At 36.7% G+C, this 20,535-nt stretch overlaps 2 protein-coding genes across 2 annotated transcripts; both read right to left on the bottom strand.

The window, feature by feature from the left end:
* Positions 1 to 1,326: 1,326 nt before the first annotated feature.
* Positions 1,327 to 2,247, bottom strand: LOC141618200 (uncharacterized). Its single transcript, XM_074435307.1, has one exon. It carries the CDS (start codon positions 2,245 to 2,247, stop codon positions 1,327 to 1,329), a length of 921 nt encoding a protein of 306 aa, XP_074291408.1.
* A 1,393-nt stretch (positions 2,248 to 3,640) lies between these two features.
* Positions 3,641 to 5,493, bottom strand: LOC141618199 (uncharacterized). The gene is made up of 5 exons (XM_074435306.1): positions 5,488 to 5,493; positions 5,002 to 5,364; positions 4,325 to 4,815; positions 4,063 to 4,214; positions 3,641 to 3,957 (listed from the first exon to the last, which is right to left on the bottom strand). Exons 1-5 carry the CDS (start codon positions 5,491 to 5,493, stop codon positions 3,641 to 3,643), a joined length of 1,329 nt encoding a protein of 442 aa, XP_074291407.1.
* Between the last annotated feature and the right edge of the window lie 15,042 nt (positions 5,494 to 20,535).

Raw genomic sequence — 20,535 nt, 5'->3', positions numbered from 1 at the left:
TACCGATAAAAAGTAAACAGAAAGGTAAGACAAGACAGAAAAAATCAAAGCCAATCTACCAGCCGACAATAGGAGAACACAATTCCATGAGGATAACCGCTTCCTAACCTTGTCAATGATAAACTCAAAAATTTCTCTTCTAATTTTATTACACCCTCAGAGACCCACATTAGTAGGAATACCCAAGTAGGAACCCATATTAGCGCCACACGGTATATTGAAGGTTTTCAAACATTTTCGAGCAAAGGAAAGACTAGAGCACGAGCTTAGAGTCATAGAGGATTTATTATCATTAATAACCTGACCCGATGCATGACAGTAATCCTTAATAACTTTCTCCAGGTTAACGCAACTCTTGGAATTACTTGCAATAAAAAACATAGAATCATCAGCAAAGAGCATATGAGAGATAGGGATACTCTTCCTGCTAATTTTAATTCCTTGTATAAGCCCATCCTTTTCCATACGCAGAATGTTTAAAGAGAGAATTTCAGTGCACAGAACAAAGATATAAGGAGAAAGTGGATCACCCTGACAAAGACCGCAACTTGGGTGGATACGCCTTGAGGGAACACCATTTACCAATATTTCATAAGACACCGTCGTGATACACTTCATAATCAGTTGAATGAAGTTGCAGGGGAATCCCATCAAAACCAGCGTACCTCTAATAAAATTCCAGTCTAACCGGTTATACGCTTTGCTCATGTCCGCTTTAAACGCCATTCTACCCATCCTACCATTTTTGGATGATGAAATTTTTTGTAAAATTTCATTAATAATTAATATATTATCACCAATATTCCTCCCGGGAACAAACGCATTTTGAAAATCGCCCACTAGTTTTCCCATGAACTTCTTCAATCGATTAGTGATACACCTTGTAATAATTTTCATTATAACATTACACAAACTAATAGGGCGGAAGTTATCAACCGTTTCTGGGGCACTAGATTTTGGAATAAGAAATAAGAAAGTCTTATTCAAGAATTCTGGTGAACTATTACCATTCAGGATAGCCAAGGCAGTCCCAATAACATCATGCTTGATGAAGTGCCAACATTTATGGCAGAAAATAACAGGAATACCATCAGGTCCCGGAGATTTTAACGGGCCGAGCTGAAAAACTGCCATGCAAACCTCCTTAGGAGTGAAATGGATGCCAAGAGCGTCACTGTCATCCGAAGAAACAAACCCTTTATTGACAGTGAACAAATTCTTAACAGTAGGGAAGTACTCATCAAATGAGACTTCATTCACTCCTTCCTTAAAAAGACCAAAGTAGTAATGGACAAATAATCTCATAATGTCCTCGGAGTCAAAATTTCACTCCCCATTATCCATTTTAATCCCAACAATATAATTCCTACCGGCTCTACCCTTAACCCAATTAAAGAAGTATTTGGAGCATGTATCTCCCTCTATATTCCATTTAATCTTGGCACGCTGTTTCCAATATTTAGCTGAAATCTTAGCATACTCCACATGACTAGCATACGCAATAGTGAAAGTCCGAGTGACAACCAATGTCTCGATTTCATGCAAACCTCTTTCCAAAGTGTCATCAAAATCACTCCATTTCTTATTCCATTCTTTTCTTTTAGAAATAGACCAAAGACGCATACAATTTCTAGCCCTAGATAATTTCCGTATCATTCTGACCGTAATAGAGCATGGGACATGGACAAACCATTCGTTATGTACCAAACAAATACACTCCTCGAAATCCAGGTTCCAGGCCTCAATTCTATAAGGTCTTCTACCATTATAAGTAAGTAAATCTATTTCAAAGATAATAGGCGCATGATCCGAAACTTGAATAGGAAGGTGAGTAATACCAGAATTCGGAAAAATATCATTCCAATCCCACGATCCGTAGCCCTTATCAAGCCGTTCCAACACTATACTGTGATCTTCCATAAAAAAATGTTCAGCCTTCCATTTATTAAAATATGAAGCTCCCGGGATCCTACCTTTACTACCTCCCCATTTATCCTCTTGATAGTCAACTTGGTTAAAATCCCCGATAAGAAGGAAAACGGTATTCAAAAGAGCGGATCCATTGAGTGAGATTATTCCAAACAATTTCTCGCTTATGAGTGACTGGTTCACCATAAATAAGACACATGAACCAAAAGCTATCTTTGCATTGCATGACTTTGATGATAATGAAGTTTTGACAAGTAAATATACACTCAAACTGAGCATCAGATCTAAAACCAAACCAGAGGCCTCCTTTGGTTTCATGAGCATCTACACCAAAACTCCGAGAGAACCCAAAAGAACGAAAAATAGGATCAACTAATTCTACATTACATTTTGTTTCGGCTAAAAACAAAAAATCAAAATAAGTACTGGAAAGAATCGCTCTAGTCTTCACAATCGTAGGAGCAAGAGGGTTATTTAAACCCCTTACATTCTAACAAAGTCCTTCCATAATGAAGAAAACCACCACTGCAAGACCACCAACTCCACCCCGGGCTCATATGGACACAACCCAATGATTCACCCCAAACAAGTATCCACACCATCAAAGACTAACCACGGACAGAAGAAAACTACAATACCCATCCATTCATCTCACACAACTGACAAACATGAAACGGGTCCAATAGGCGGGGGAAAGAAGGGAATCACCATATCAAACCCAAAGACACACACACACCCTTGTACACCCACACACCTGACCATAGAACATTTTTTAAAAAACCGAATACAAACTAAGAAGACTGAAACCAAAAACTCTGGTCCAACAAAAGTTACTATCAAAAACACACAAAGTGTGACCGCAACCCCAGCAACAAGGACCAACATGGTCCCTTACCAATTTAAGGCAATAAACCAAGACTAATGGAAAGATCAGGAAACCCAATTTCGCCAAACAATGCCTCCCAGGACCGCCGCCATACATGAAACAAGGCCAAAAGAAGACGACACATATACTAGTGACATAGGAAATGGGTCCAATAGGTGGGGGAAAAGGGGGAAACACCAAAATTTTGAATATAGTTTTATAGGCTAATTCTTGTAATTGCACTCATACTTGATCCAATATTTGTGTTTGGTCTTGCAACATGCAATTGTGATCTTATCACGTAATAATTACCTAATACATGTTGCATGTAAGAATATCAGTGGATATTTATTGGACCGTCGAATGAATTTAAGATGGTTTGGTTTAGAAAGTCAATTTAAAGTCCCAAATAAAAGGAAAAACTAAAATTTTCTAGCTCATGGTACTAAAACCTCGATATTCAGCTAATCAGCTAACAACGTAAAATATTTTGTTTTTTTGGCAGCTGAAAAGAAAGTTTCCTAATGCGTTCTCATGGCCCGCCGAGCAAGGTCATGAGCTTTAGTGTTCTGATCCATGAACACATAACTGAAACTGAAATAGTGAAACGAAGCAGATAAAACAAAGATGTCCTTAAGAATCCCTTTTATCTGGTGATTGATGCATTCCTTCCTTGCCCACTGATTTAGCAGTTGAAGACAATCTGATGAAACTTCAAGGTGCCAGATACGCCTACTAATAGCCCATTCCATGGCTTTCTTTACCCCAAACGCTTCCTCCTAAAGTTTGCGCCTGAAGTGGGGATTCATCGCGACCCCTACCGCTTCGTTGAAACCACACATCTCCTTATTCATTAAGGACTACCCACCCATAAGCCGTGTCATAGGAGGTTTCCCAACTTGTGTCAACTTGTATTTTCACTATAAGACATGCGCCATAGCTCCCAACCACAAAGTCTGGGCGACCCTTTTTCAGAAGTAAAACATCGGGATCATGACTTTGACATTCCTCTATGTTCCTTTGAAGTATCTTGTTATCTTCCTCTCCCTTCTTTGCTGCTTCAGTAGCCACATTCATCAACCGTGCATATTGCTTAAAGAAAACTAAAGGAATAAACTTTTCCCCATAAAAGATAATATCATTTCGCATTTTCCAAATGCTAACTAGAGCAGCCAGAAAAAGAAGAATGCGATGTTGACTATTCTCTAGCTTACCCAGGTACAACAACCAATTTATATAACCCAGTCACCTATTTCAGTTTCATGGACCTGTGTTGATACCTAAAGAAGATCCAGACCAAATTCTCAAACTAACTGCACAATCCCGAAAGAGATGGTCTATTGTTTCAGGAAAATTCCTCCCAGTTCCACACATCACAAAAAAGGGTTCCGCTCCATGTTTCTTTTCAGAAACTCGCTCCCTACTGGCAGGAAGTTAGTAATTATCTTCCAAACGAGTATTTTCCATGATTGCGGTCCTAGCAGCTTCCACGGGTGCGTTTTGCAGAAAGACTTTTTCTTTTGACTTAACCTTGCATTATCTTCACGCAACCCTTTTTCACTGAAAAACTTATTGAAGATCAAACTATATCCGCTTTTTACTGTGTAGATACCACTATTTGACAGGTGGCACACCACTTCATCTCTAATCCAAGTCCTCCTGATGGGAATAGCCAGGATCCTATTGACACTTTCTTCACTGAATAGTAACTTAATCAACCATTTGAGGTCCTTAACTCGGAGATCTTTCAGAAATCTAAATTCTGCACCTAAAAGACTCTCAAATGGTTCAGGAGAGCACCCATTTACCCATTTTGTACTCCAAACATTCATATTCGATTCAATCCCCGGCTTCCAGCTAATATTTTCGAGGATAAAATTTAACCCGTGGACAACAATTCTCACTCCCCACGATAGATTCCCATTCAAGCTCAGCCTTAGACCCTCTTTTACATTTGTTTTACCTAAGATCTTTTCTCTAAAAATCTTGCAGAAAAGAGAATTTTCCTCAGTCACCAGTCTCTATATGTGTTTTGCCAACAAAGCCTGGTTCAACCATTTCACATTACGGATCCTCAGACCCCCTTCCCTTTTCGGTAGACTAGTGAAAATCTTACTACACCAGTAAGTGAAGACTCTTCCCTGTTCTACACCCTGCCCACAAAAAAATGTGACAAAAGAGAGTTAATCTTTTTTTGTCACACTTACCGGTATTTTGAATACCGATAGGAAGTAATTGGAGATATTTGATAGGACATAAGAGATAAGAGTTAGTCTTCCCGCCGGTGATAGGAAAACACCATTCCATGAGGATATATGCTTAGAGACATTTTCCACAAGACCCTTGAAGACATCTTTTTTTGAAGCTTGAAATTCTGTGGGCATGCCTACGTATTTCCCGAACCCTCTATTCTTTCTTATTTTAAGGTCCTTTAGGCATGTCTTGACCTTCCTAAGAGTAGAATTCGGACAGAAGACAATTCCCGATTTTCCTTCCTTTATAACTTGTCCCGAAGCGCTACAGTAGTCGTCAGGTAATCGTTTAAGCTTAGACGTAGCCCTGCCGTTATTCTTCAGAAAAAAGACCGAGTCATCAGCAAAGAAAAGGTGAGTCAATGGTTTGACCCCTCGACAGATTTAAGTTCCTTTTAAATGACCTTGAAACTGAGCATACTCCACATTGCATGAAAGAACCTCCATGCATAGAATGAAAAGGTATGGTGATAACAGATCTCCCTGACGCAGACCACACTGCGGTCGGAATTGTTGTAGTGGGGAACCATTAAATAAGACTTCATACGTGACCGTAGAAACACAATTCATAATAAGCTGAATTAACCTATCAGGAAATCCAAATTTCTGAAGTACATCGTGGAGAAAATCTCATTTAATTCGGTCATAAGCCTTGCTCATGTCAGCTTTAAAAGCAAAACTCCCATATTTCCCCTTCTTATGAGAGTTTATCCTGTGAGTAGCTTCATTTGCTAGGAGAATATTATCACTAATGCTTCTTCCAAGTAAAAAAGCATTTTGATACTCCCCAATTAGATGAATCATGATTTTCATTAACCGATTTATGATACACTTGGTAACAATCCTCATAAAGACATTACATAGGCTAATGGGACGATAATCCTTCACCTCCTCTGGGTTATCAGACTTCGGTACTAGGGATATGAAGGTTCTATTTGCTTCTCGTAGAACCTTCCCTGAGTTTAGCATGGATATAGCTCCTTTCTTTAAGTCTTTCTTGACCAAATGGCAACACTTTTGATAGAAAATTCCGGCAATACCATTCGGTTCCGGTGATTTTAAAGGACCCATCTGAAATACCACCCGTCTAACTTCCTTGGTTGTGAATGGCTTCCTTATAGAATCCGCTTCATCATCTGTAACCCGTGCTTTAATGTGTTTTAGGATTTTGGCATATTGGTTTTGTGCGCCAGATCCATTTGATTTGGATGATGGGAAGGGTGGTGTGTAAAGATCAACGAAACTTTTCTGAAAGATATTGCTAACTTCAACAGGGTTATATTTCCATGTGCCATTGTCGTCTTTAATCCCTAAAATAAAATTACGACCCGCTCTGCCTTTGACCCAATTGAAGAAATACTTTGTACACGTATCGCCATCAACCATCCATTTCAGCTTTGTTCTTTGCCTCCAGTATATAGTTGCAGCACTGGCAAATTCCTGGACTTCATCATTTATCCGATTAAACTCCTCCTCACCATTGCCTTCTATAACAAAATCCATTCCATGTTCCAGCTTTTTATCATAGTCGTCCCATTTCCCATACCATTCATTTCGCTTATCCAGCGCCCCACCTTTTCACCTCATTTCGTACTCTAGCTAATTTCCTTACTACCCTAAAAGTCGGTGATCCCAAGTCCTGCAGACATCAAACCTCCTTGACGACTTGGATACATTCCGAATGGTCCAAATCCCATGCATCCAATTTATAAGGCTTTTTAGTTGAGTTCTTTGTTAAGTTCAGGTCAACATCAATGGGAGCATGATCCAAGATTTGAATCTAGTACCTGTTTCTCGGAAAAGTGTGAACCATTCTCTAGACCCCAATGCCTTATCAATCCGTTTGTAGACTCTTTTTCCCCCTTTCCTATTATTGCACCAAGTAAACCTTGGTCCCTTAAAGGGAATATCCAACAACTCATTTCTCAACTTCCAATTATTAAATTCACAAGCAACTTGAATTTGACTTGTGTTTGCACTCAATTTATCACTAACATATTCTACTTGGTTGAAATCCCCTACTATAAGATACGGATGATCTAACCCACCTAAACACTCCTCTAAATCCGCAAGAACCCTTGCTCTTAGACTGGAGTAAGGGGCACCATAGTACAAAACAAGATACCATAAAAGCCCATTATATTTTTCAACTAATAAAATGACATAGTTACTACACGCCTTCACTAGGCTCATCTTTGCTTCCCTTCTCCAACCCACCCAAAGACCACCAGCAATTCCAATTGCATTCATTCCAGTATCCTTAACAGAACCAAAAGATCTAAAAAAAGGGTTAATAGAGTTTACATTGCATTTAGTTTCAATAAGAAAAATAAAATCATAGTACTTATTACTAATAAGCGCCCTTAATTTGGGAATTGTAGGGGCGAGCGCATTGTTAAGTCCCCTACAATTCCAAATCAGTCAACTCATGTCGATAGAGGAGGTTGTAATGGTTAAACCTTCGCAAAACCTGCTTCAGCATTCACAGAAGAAGAGTCAGTTGACTCCTCTATATCAACATCAAAGATCTTGAGACAAAACCCATAATTTTCCTGCTGCTTCTCATTCCCCCTATGCTGCCTCTCATTTCCATAAATCCCATCTGCCCAGCAGTCACGTTTAGCCGGATTGCTCATATACTCCTTTGCTTTGTACAGTGAAACCAAGTCATCAGAGAGGATTAAGATTTCAGATACTTGGGTGCAACACTTCCTTTTCTTTGCTCCAGAAATAGACTCCTTATTCTGCTCCTCCATGTTAGATTTATTATACATATCAGCTAAGCCCATAAACCTATCATAGGTACCTTGAAGATCAATGTTAGCAAAGAGCCTTGCCTTATTAACCACTTCTGGTAAATCAAAAAGTCTGGCCCTCTTATTCATCTCAGCAACTTCAGATATGTTTTCCTGGATCTTTGGTTTAGCAACAGCAGTAGCTTCCTTCATTAGGACCTCTAGTGGCATTAAGGAGGATGAACCCTCATGCTGTTCCTTACCTTTCCTTTTAATTACAGCTGATGCTAGGCATATGTGGATATCCTCTTTCCTCAGAACTTCATCATTTCCTTGAGTCACCACCCTACCATCATAATCAACAGTTAGGACCAGAGCAGCATCTGTATTATTATTAACACCCATCCCAGAATTAACTTCAATACCAGTATCACTGCCTTCATTATTTTCTTTAGAAGAAATCAGGTTAATAGTCTGACTGTACTCAGTTGAGTCCTGTGAATCAGTCTCCCAATTTATCAGGCTCAGTGGGGATGATTCTTCTGGTGCTACAGTATCAGAGTTAGAATTAAAGTCACTAATCAAAATTACATCATTAAGAAACTGGTTAGCTTCTTTCCCCAATTCTGGTTCTGGCTCTTGAACAGCATTATCATTTTGAGCTAGATTCTCATTCCCCACTTGGAGAACTCTCCCATTAGAGTAGTGATAGACAATGGGCAATCCATGAGGTGGAGGATCAAAAGTTTGGTTGAAACCTCTATGGTCATCATTCATTCTTACCCATTCAACATCTCTTTCTACTCTATTAAGGATTTCTTCCTTAATTATTTGATCCATGTCCAGTATGCCACTCAAACTTCCTTGAGCAGCATAAGTTAGATAAGGATCATTCTCCTGAAGATGATTTAAGTGATTCATCTGTTCCTCATTCATATCCCCTTGATTTTCAAAGTTCTCCTCGAACACGATAAAACTCTTCATTCTCCTATAACCATCCCCCAGCCCCAGTAGGTGCCCTATTTGCACCATGAACACCATTTCCCTCTTCATTTTGATTTCTACCAATAGCTATTTCCCCCTGATAATGCCTCTCCCCTATTTCCACATCCCCATTCAGAGCCTGCTCATTACCCACTTATATCCCTTGAGCTTCATTGATGACAACATCCTCATTAACAGCCTAACCCTGCCCCTGATTTTGGTTTTGGTTTTGGTCTTGGTAAAGATTCTTCCCAACTCCCATACCCCCATTCCCCACCTAAAAGGTTGAAACACAACCAGCTCAGCAAAAGGTTGGGCATTGACAGCAAACCGCATTCCAGGTAGCACCCTCCTCCAGGAGTAATGCCTAAATCAAAATCAATTACTCTTTCAAGTGAATTATCACGTTGTCTACTTCTATTTCTCCTTCCATTCCTCACACTAATCCTATTGTTGACATATCTAGTGGTAGGAGGAGTAGCCCTTAGGTCCATGTTAAACATGGTATGGTTGCTGTGTGATTGGAAGATCACAAAACCCTTCCTCTAAGATCGGTCTAATATACCATTAATATTGGTCATAATAGACATAATGCTTTCCCTACATTGAGCACCCTTGTGTCCTATCTTACCACATTTTATACAATATTTAAACACTTCTTCATAACGAAACTGAACCCAAAGTAAGTGGTCCGCATCCATTGCTAAGAAAAAACTAGGGACCAGTGGTTCATTCAATTTTATGCTACTTTCAATCTTAAAAAATCATTTTCAGGTACCACTTCAAAGGTTTAACAGGGTAACGATGGCTAAGAAACTTACCCGCAACTCGAGCCACATCCATTGTCATGTATTCAAAAGGTAGCCCACAAACACGAACCAATACCTCAGCATAAGGGAACCTGACCGTTCATGGGGAACCAGTGAGCAAAGACCATGACTGCTCCATCAATTGTAGCAGTGCTCCTTTTAAGTAGCCCATTATTCATATCATCCACATCCTGATAGTGGAGGACATAGATTTCTCCCATTTTAAACGCTTTCACCCCTACATTGTTACTCCACTTCTTCTTAATGACTTCATTTATCTTTTCTGCTTAGAAAAGCCTGTAATCAACCAAGAAACCCAGGATACAGTTACCCCGAAATTCCCTTGATTGCCCCAACTGAGCTAGGTCAACATTCAGAACTCCCCCCGACCTTGGAAAGCGCCAGAGATTGATGTGAATAGGGTTCATCGGTTGAAACTCAGCATTTTGGTGTGATTGATGAAAGTTCTAATGATTATAAAAATTCTGATGTACATCAGCATCACCCATACCCCCGTTATCAAAACGCCCAAATTAATTTTCGAACTCCATCAGTTTTGTGTGATGATCTTTTATTTTTTTTTTTGGAAAGAAAGGATTTAATAAAGGATTGATTATTTATAGATGAAGGTTTTGATGGATTAAAATGATTCATCTTTCCCCTTTAAATAGGGGCAGAAACCCTAAAACTTAATTACCCAGAAAACTCAAACATCACTCCCCAATCACAGATAAGGTAGCTGCAGAACTAAGGAGGCAGCTCGAGCCACACAAAAACCCCAACCACCAATTAAACAACCCGCAAAGAAATGATTATAAGGATTTTAAAATGCTTTAACCAAAAAATCCCCAAAAGAAGCAGAAGGATTTTACAAATCTTCCGACAACCAATTAAATGCCTAAGAAGGTAATCATTTGATATGTAAATAAAGTGATTTTGGATAATTTTAAGAGTTTAGCCATTATAGACTTTTTAGAGGAAGATTAAGAGGCGTTCAGACGGATTTTCAAATCTTCTGACAACCATTTAAATGCCTATGAAGATAATCATTTGACAGAAATTAAAGTGATTATAATAATTTTGAAGGAAATAGCCATTATAGGCTTTTCAGAGGAAGATTTAGGGACGATTTCCACCAAAAAGCTCGTTAACGACGGCGGAAAATCACCACGCTGAAGAAGTTCTAGTAGAGAGAGAAAAAGCTCTATATTTTAGAGAGAGAGTTATTCCTTTCGATTTTATTGGATAGTTATATGATAGAAGTTTACGAATACAATTTTATCATCTCAAATTCCGAATCTCGCTAACAACGAAAAATAGTTTGTCACACCCATGTAATAAATTATTGAAAACGGCTCCACGTATAATAAAACCGCTTTTTTCAAAATATTGAAATATGTTAAGTCGCTTAGTCACTCAACGGTTAGGAAAAAGTAAAGACATTGCATCAATATCTTTTTTTTTTTTTTTTTTTTTTTTTTTTTTTTTTTTCTGATTTTCTAAAATTTACAAGTAACTGAAGTTGGACAAAAATTTAGTGGTTTGAACAAAAACAAAAAACACAAACCTACATTTGATTGATAGGTTGTCGGGTTTAACTAGTCTATTTCAATCAGCATATTTTGCAAAAATGTGATAATTAACGAGCTTAGTTTTATACTAGTATAGATCCTGCGCAAATGCGCGGGTTTTTAGATAGGGATATTAGAGAATGTAACAATTATACTATCGATATTTAATAGTGTAAATCCCGCACATTTGCGGTATATATAGGGGTTTTATTTTTAGTTATTATTTAATTATTTTAAATTGATACATTATTAATTTTTTTATATTTTTCATATACCTCATCGAATTTCGATATGAGAAAAAAATGAACTATGAACTAATCAAGAGAATTCAGTAAAGTTACAAAATATGTTTAATGAATTTTTTCTTTAACATAAAACTAATGATTACAAATAATAAATTTTCTTAAATTATGTTAATTATTTATTATTTTATTTTTTTGTGATAAAGCTAATTATGTCAGTTTAATATTTGTTTTATACAAAATGTGTCAAGTCATTCTCTCATATATAATAATACATAACAAAAATTTAGACATTTACAGTTTATAAAATTATAGTGAATTTATCTTCTTTAATTAAAATATTATAATTTAGATTTTCAAAGAAAATATTATTATTTGATTAAAAGTTTATATTTTGATGAAATGATAATAACTTAAAGAAAGAAGTATTTTTGTTTTCTTATTTAGCTTGATACCTTTTTGGAGGAACGCTTTGAAACTTTTTATTCTCTTAGTATATAGGAGGATTCCCTCCATCCCGCTTAATTGTTTAGACTTTCTTATTTTTCGTAGGTGTATCAATCAATAGATTACACTTTCTTTTTTGTATTAAATAAACCAACCCATTTGGGTAGGAACCACTACATTTCCTCCTCATTTCAAGTTGCTTTAAATTTTATCAAGGAATATGAGATGGCGCCAGCGGGTGGTACTCTAACCGGAAGCCACCGAGGGTATTGTCGTAAGTTATATAGGTATTTTCATTTCCTTCCCCTAAAATCTAAATTTCAAACTAACTAAACAAGAAGGGTAATTTAGGAACTTAATATTTCGTAATTTTAAAAAAAAAAAAAATTATCATTTCATTCGTTAAGAAAGAAATTGCAAGTGATTTTTGCAAGACTAGCAACTAGACCATACATACAAACATCCAAACTAAGAACATAGCCGAGTTACAGTACGATTATAATGCTTATGACCTATCCATATCAACATGCTTATAGAAACTAGAAATTGTATTCTGCGAACTATGACTCCAACTCTCCAACAGTGTTCTTCTTTCCTTGAAATATTCGTGCATTATGTTCAGCCCATAGTTGATAAACAACAGTAGCAATCATGGTTCGAAACCAGACCACCTCTCATCTGCAGAGCTGGCCTCCTATCCCTGCCTTATCTAACTCCTTCTGCAAACTCACCTCAGCTCTGAAAATACCCATCCACTGTAACAACTTCTTCTAGACCTCACAAGATTATTGACATTGAAAGAACGGGTGTCTGCGATCTTCTAGAGCATCCGCACATAGAGAACATCTATTAACAAATTGGAATCCTCTATGCTGCAAATTGTCCACTGTTGCTAATTGATTCTAAGCTGCAAGTGAGAAAAGAATTCTATGGCTAGGCACAATTACGGTATGTACTAGAGTTTAGTCCATTTACTTGCATCAGCTACACATCTCAAGTTTCCATAAGCCGTTCTAATGTCATATTAATATTTCATCATTAATTATAGTAAGTAGTAAAAAAATCAGTTGAATTTTTCCTTATATTTGCCACTTTTTGTGGAAAAATTTAGAAGTTACAACAAACAGTTGTTCAAGAAACATCTTGCTAGTATGAAAATGATATTACACCGTGGGCTTTAATTGTTACACATAGTTATGTTTTTAGACAGAATAACAATAGATTCAATTGTGCGAGTGACAAGGTGGTGTTTGGTGGGGATAATTGTGGATTCAACTGGAGCCATGGCGATATGTGATGAGGCGTGGTAGTTCTATGAAGAGGGAACATGGTGGTGAATAGACAAGACACTAAACAACGAAGCACATTGGCAAAAATGCCTAAATTGATTTGTAAAGGCCAAGCTTGTGTCCATTTTACTTCGACTCGGCTCTTCGAGAGGTGTAGAGTAGATGAAAAACACCGTACAATGATGAAGAAACATAATTATCGATGAAGATAATTTAGTATAAATTAGGTTAATACTCATATTAAGTAAATTGTTTTGATGTAAAATATTTTGATAAAATTTAGTTTAGTCAAGAGTTTATTTTTAATTGAATAAATATAAATACATATAAAATTCGCATGGTGGTGAATTGACGAGACACTAAACAACGAAGCACATTGGCAAAAATGCCTAAATTGATTGGTAAAGGCCAAGCTTGTGTCCATTTTACTTTGACTCGTCTCTTCGAGAGATGTAGAGTAGATGAAAAACACCGTACAATGATGAAGAAACATAATTATCGATGAAGATAATTTAGTATAAATTAGGTTAATACTCATATTAAATAAATTATTTTGATAAAATTTTGTTTAGTCAAGAGTTTATTTTTAATCGAATAAATATGAATACATATAAAATTACATACATGGTCTTAAAATTTTGCGCAAAAAGAAATTAATATTTTATTTTTCTTTTTTTTATTAATTATGGTGGCGCTGAGATTCGCTACCCCCAGTGACGCCCTATGGCCATCCGTATTTTAATAATTATAAATGCATTGCTCTCTCCTTACCTCAATAATTGCGTAATTCGCTTTATGTACAAAGCAATTGACTGTTCTAACAATCTACTAATTGAAGATGCTAAAGTTAACAACATATTGTAAAACAATAAATTGAAGTTTAATTTATTGTCTGAACATACTCCGTGTTATTTACCGAACACTCAAGAAGCGGGGGTGGGGGGGGGGGGGGAATTGAGTATAAAAACTTTAGCCCACTTTTTAATTGTCCGTATGAGCGTGAATTAATAATTCATTTTTTAAAGTTTATCGATTCAACTTCAACTAATTAATCAATCAATGTAAAACAGAAACAAAAGAATGAAGAAAAGCGAGTGACACACGTGGTTTTGAAGTGGTTCAGTTCCACAAGTCGAAACCTACGTCCACTATTCTCGATTAATAATCTTAGTACCTTTCTACGGATTACAAAATTATCAATCCAGTCGTAAAACTAACCCTAGTTTTAACTCAAATGAGTATCTTTAAGTACTTGGTTGTATCTATCTTACGTTAATAAGAAAGCGTTTCGATTGTTCTTTGATGTTCACACAATTGAAAGAATAAGAACGAATCTAATCACTATTATCTAACAATGTAATTCTTAGAAATAAATATCAATATGAAGCACGACTTTTCTTTAAAGATTTTCGAATGCAAAACAAATTGATTACTTGATTAAAATAAAAATGCTTACTCGATTTGTTTGCAAAGGAATTTTTATATTGCGAAAAGTTGATTTGAAATGTGCAAGTATGTATGTATATATAGTAGAGTGGACAAATAGAGTTTAGTCAAAACCCTAGAAGGTGTCGTGAGACTCGTGACTCTTGTGTAAATTATTGCACAAGAAATAAATCCAATCCTCAATAATATCTTAAAAGATAGAAGAGAATAATCTTAGATAATATAAAGAGATAAAATATCTCTAACAAATATTATCTTTAAGATTTATTCTAATCTTTATCTTACACAAGGGTTTACTATGTAAAAAGAAAATTGGCTCATAGGCCCGATTACTTTTCACGAAAACCCTAGTGGGATATTAGGTTAGATTGACCAAATTAAGATTTAGAGATGAACAACATTGAAAACCCTAGATAGCATGACAACTCATAAGTTGTTTTACTAATCAATAGGATAATCACAAATTCATTCAATCTAAATAACCCGAATTCCATTCTACCATAAATACAACACACTTGCTTTCACGAAAAAGATATTAAAGTTTTATATTTCGAAAACCCATTTTAAAACCCTAAAATCGTGACTTCATATTGCAGCTCAAAGTTATAGGTGAAATGACTATAACATTAAGCTTGGTAAGTAAAGTTATAGGTGAAATAGCTATAACTTTACCTTCCTAATATTACTTCCAAAAATACAGTAATTGGACGATGTCCTATATTAGCTAATCTTCTTGGAGATTTTCAGTATATGGATCATCTCTTCATCTTGATCAAAAGCTCTTCATCTTGAGCTTGTTTGAGACTTGATCTTGTCTTTGCTTGAGTGGTCATCATAATTGTAGTTGAAATAGCCACAACAATGCTTTATGAATCTTTAATGTTATAGCTCAAGCAGCTACAACATTACTTCAATAATTCTTCACAAATCTCCAATGTTATAGTCAAAGCTACTATAACATTGCTTGCTCATATTGTAACCCTTAATCTAGTCAAGACTAAAAAAACGATTACGAGCAACAGAGATATACATATTATAAAGCACACTTGTCATTATCAAAATATAACATATAACTATATGGTCTAATAAATTCCCCCTTTTTGATGATGACAAGTCTCTATGATTTGTGACTAAGTGCAAGTTCCCGCTCAATATAGTACTACAAAAGTTATAGTCAGTTGAACGCAAGCCAAGCTACTTGTATTCAAAGTTATAACATCTAAGGACTTTAACAAAATAAAGGTCTTGACTAGGAACAAGCTTAGACAAATACGTAATCAAGGTTATTCTCTTCCCCCTCTTGACAACATCGAAAAGGCGAGAACAAACATAAAATGACTAGAGTAATATAGACCAGGGAAAGAAATGTAGATGCAACAGATATTATAAAACGAAAAATAGTTCAACGACGAACATGCAAATATAGTAATATGTATAATACAAACCAATGCCAATGGGCCAAATAGAAGTTTAAGCCAAAATGGCCCGAATAAGCATTAAGAAAATAAAGTGCAAGGGAGCAAAATAAGATAGGCATTAGATGGGCTAGGATAAGTTCATGGGATATTGTGGTTGACATAATCGGGACGAGTCCTAAACTCCAACGTATCAAGCCGATCAAAACATGACCGCACATGATTAGCTTGAGCCGTCAAGCAAGAGTCAAAGTTAAGGACTTTCAAAGATAAGGCTTTTGTAGCCTCGAGTGTCAAAGCAACGTCCTCTCGCACAGCACGCCCATCCTTCCACAAAGCACCGCCTTGGCTCACTAAATTGTCAATTCGAATCCCATGGCGTACATCCTCGTGACTAATCGTGCACATGCTCTTCTCCAACATTTTAACCCGTCCGTCCTAGCCACGCATCCTTGACAACACATCATTATTACTCACCCCATCCGTCTTTGAAGACCCCTCCAAACCCGAGACCACATTAGCCAAAGGCCCAAAACCGAGGCTTGTGTCTCCAATTTCTCTACAATACTCGCCATAAAGGAGTCCAACTTCTTGTCCATAGCCACCATGACATCTAATGCCTTCTCCACCACCACCGAACTTCCCTTAGATAGAAATACCAAATCTGGCCCAATAGCGGCCATTTTCATCAACTTAAGATGCGTATCACACATCTCATCCTTAATCGTCACACCATAGCTTTCCGGGCTCACATCTTTCTTAGCCTCCAACAATCGAGAGATCCACATACCATAGGGTAAATCCAAAGTCTTATAAAATTTATCCTCGGTGACAGAAATACTTGTTTGAATAATACGATGAAAATAAGAAAAGGAAGGCTAACCTTTTGTCCTTCGAGCCACTTAAGCACCAAAACCATCTCATAGCTTGAGAGCTTGTCACGGCCTCCTCACCTTGGAACAACCGTGTTCCATAGAAAATTGAGAAAGAATTTCAATTTAGGCGAGAAAGAGCCTGCCAACATGTTGCTTGTCCCCGTAGCACCGTCATCAAACGATCGCTTAATCACAAGCTTCTCCTCCTCGGTCACATCTCCCCACTCTGCACTCCTGTTGATTTCCATCCCATCATCAGGGACGGAAAATAGAGTGCAAAATTCATCAATGGAGATTGTGATTTCGGACCCATCCACAACCGCATGCAAGACACCATATTTGATAGAAACGGAATCATAAAACTGAATTACCTCGATAGGGTAAACCGGTCCATAAAATTGACAAAGCATGGTCCATTCTTAAAATTTCAAGAAGTCGGAAAAGAACCTCAAAGATTCAATATTTTCATACCATGACGTGGGATAGGATCGTCCTCCATGGATACCATACCTGAAAACACGATTCACTCGTGTTCTCTCTTCTTTCGTATGACGAAGCTTATCAAGCCCCACGACCATAACATTCGGCATATACTCCCAAAACAGAGTCCTTTGATAACCATCACAGCTAACCACCACTTGCACCTCCTCAACCGAATCCTCCTTAACCACAATCTTCTTTTTGTCCTTATTAAGTTTCATGCGCTTTCCCTCGACACTAGCTTCACCCCGGTTATGATCGGGATTGGTAGGTTTTGTGTTGGGTTGTGGTAAGGAAGTGGTTTTGGGGTGATCGCGTTTGTTGCATGTGGGTTTGGTAGACCCGGTCTTGGTGGAAGACCGAGTTGATGGTGAGTTGAATCGGGTTGAATGTTTTGAAGACATGGTGATGATGGTTGTGTGAGGTGCCTGAGAGATTGAGTGTGGGAGAGTTTTGAGAAGGAAAAATTTAGACAGTTGTGATGGTGATGGGACGTAAGGGAGGTGGGATTATTTATGGGATTATGATAGAGTTTGATTAATGGTAAAATTTTATAGGGTATAGGCGGCGTGTAGTTTATTTTTGGTAAGATTCTTTTTTTTTCTTTTTTTTTTTAAGAAGAAATCTAGGGTAAATCTTTTAAAGTGACATGGTAAAAGATATGGATAAAAGTTTGGTAAGTTGTATGTATCTGATTTGGGGAGAATAGATTATAAGGAGATTTTAAGATAAAATTTCGGCCAAAAAGTGATAAAAGGAAATATTGTGACGGAATATTGGTTCGTAATATAACATAAAATATATATGACTAGCAAACGGAATATTCTCGTAAAATAATACAATATTTAACATAAATATACTTGCAGCGGAAAATAAGGACACGGTCATATAATCGCGTCTATTTCTAGTCAGGCATAAATATCGTAAAAAATTTTGACAAGTTTAGTTGCCACCAATTAAACCAATGTCCAACCGTAAAATCTCACAACGTTCTCTAGCCAATGCCTTTGTCAAAATATCTGCCCATTGTTTTTCCGTACTACCAAATTCAAGTCTTATGTTGCCCTTATCAACATGGTCAAGTAAGAAGTGGTGTCTACTATCTATATGCTTAGTACGAGAATGCTGTGCGGGGTTTTTAGAAATAATTAGGATTTTTTGTCAAAAACTACCTTATATTTAGGGGTATTTGTAAAAATACTACCTTATATTATTTTTCTTATTTCAGACTACCTTTGTTTTCTCATTTTTTGGTTAATAACTACCTACACTAAGAGTTTAGACATATTTGGTCTGTTTTGTGGCTTTAACCTATCTCACATGACTCTTTTATGTTTTAATCTTACTTAGGCCTGATTTTGGGAAGTCATGATGTACTTACGCTTACCTTTAGTAGATGTTTGTAGTTATTACTGAAATGTGAAATTCATAAATTTTTTTCATCTGAAGTCAAATTGTGGTTTAAATGCGATTGATCATTGTTGTTTGATGTTAACAAAGACATATGAGATAGGTTAATGTCGCTAAATCGACCAAATCTTACCATATTTTCGGCATAGGTAGTTATTGACCAAAAAATGAGAAAATAAAGGTAGTCTAAAACAAGAAAAATAATATAAGGTAGTAGTTTTACAAATACCCCTAAATATAAGGTAGTTTTTGACAAAAAACTCAAATAATTATAACACTCTTATTATCACATAAAATAGGAATACATCCAACATTAATACCATAATCAGATAATTGCTGTTTAAACCATAATAACTAAGAACATACCAATACAGTAGTAATATATTCGGTTTCAGCAGTAGATAAGGCAACTGAATTTTGCTTCTTTGATCCCCACGTTAGAATGCATGGTTCAACAAACGTAGCGATGCCGGAAGTGCTTTTTCTATCAAGCGAACAACCTGCGTAATCTGTATCGGAATACCCTATGAGATCGAAATTACAGTCAAGAGGATACCACAGATATAATTCGATGTACCAATTAAATACCTCAAAATTCTCTTAACTGCTATCATATGCGATTCTTTAGGGCACGATTGAAATCGAGCACAAACGCATACACTAAACATAATATTTGGACGACTTGCATTTAAATAAAGAAGTGAACCAATCATACCTCGATAAGTCATTTCATCGACAGACTTACCATCTTCTTCTAATGTCAATTTCTTATTTGTGACCATTGGAGTGGACATAGAATGAGAATTTTCCATTCCAAATTTTCTGATTAGTTCTTTGATGTATTTCTGCTGGTGAATCATAATGCCTTCACTAGTCTGTTGAATTTGAAGTCCAAGGAAAAACTTGAGTTCTCCCATTTTGCTCATTTCAAATTCTGAGGTCATCAAATCTGAAAAATACTTTCACGGCTTATTATTAGTTGAACCAAAAATGATAACATCAACATATATTTGAACAACTAATAAATCAGAACCCTCACATTTCAAGAACAAGGTCTTGTCAACAGATCCTCTTTTAAAGTCACTTTGAAGTAAAAATTTTAACAATCTGTCATACCAAGCCCTAGGAGCTTGTTTCAAACCATATAATGCTTTATCTAATTTAAAAACATGGTTTTTAAACTTGCTATTAAGAAATACCGGGGGTTGATCTACAAAGACTTCTTCATTCAAATAACCGTTAAGAAATGCAGTTTTAACGTCCATTTGAAATAATTTCATTCCTTTGTGAGCAGTGAAGGCTATCAATAATCTAATAGCCTCAAGTATGGCCACAGGAGTGAAGGTCTCATCATAGTCAATTCCTTCTTGTTGATTGTAACCTTGTACAACCAATCTTACTTTGTTTCGTACTATACGATTTGACAATTAGAATAGGGCAAAAGCTGCACACGCTTTAGCCAACAGGCCAGGATAAAGCAAGGGGATTGGTTTCTCAAGTTGAGCAAAAGAAGTGCAATTAAGGGAAGAAAAAGAAAAAGGTTGCTGCGTCTGGCCCGAGAGAGGGAAAGCTGGAAAGAGCAGTCAAAGAATGAAAATAAAAATGCAATCCCAATCTTTCTTTGAGGAAAAAGAAATCAGTGAATGGATTGGGAGAATAAAATGAAAGAAAGCCAACAAACGCGTTTCATAGATTCCACTCGTTCCAACAGTGGAATTTCTCTTAGTAAAGTGGAAGAACCCGAAATGTTGCCAAAACCTGGGATTTACTCCCGTGTCGTCCAACT

Source organism: Silene latifolia, chromosome X, assembly GCF_048544455.1.
Source record: "Silene latifolia isolate original U9 population chromosome X, ASM4854445v1, whole genome shotgun sequence".
NCBI lineage: Eukaryota > Viridiplantae > Streptophyta > Magnoliopsida > Caryophyllales > Caryophyllaceae > Silene > Silene latifolia.
The sequence above is the reverse complement of the archived record's forward strand: the minus strand, read 5'-3'. Positions and strand labels throughout refer to the sequence as shown.

What these genes read in the sequence shown, in the direction of transcription:
- LOC141618200 (XM_074435307.1), bottom strand. Translation starts at nt 2,247, where the DNA reads ATGAAACCAAAGGAGGCCTCTGGTTTGGTTTTAGATCTGATGCTCAGT.
- LOC141618199 (XM_074435306.1), bottom strand. An exon ending in TTGCGTGAAGATAATGCAAG is followed by an intron (nt 4,215 to 4,324) that starts GTTAAGTCAAAA and finishes TCCTGCCAGTAG; the next exon opens with GGAGCGAGTTTCTGAAAAGA. An exon ending in TTCTTTAGGTATCAACACAG is followed by an intron (nt 3,958 to 4,062) that starts GTCCATGAAACT and finishes TGGCTGCTCTAG; the next exon opens with TTAGCATTTGGAAAATGCGA.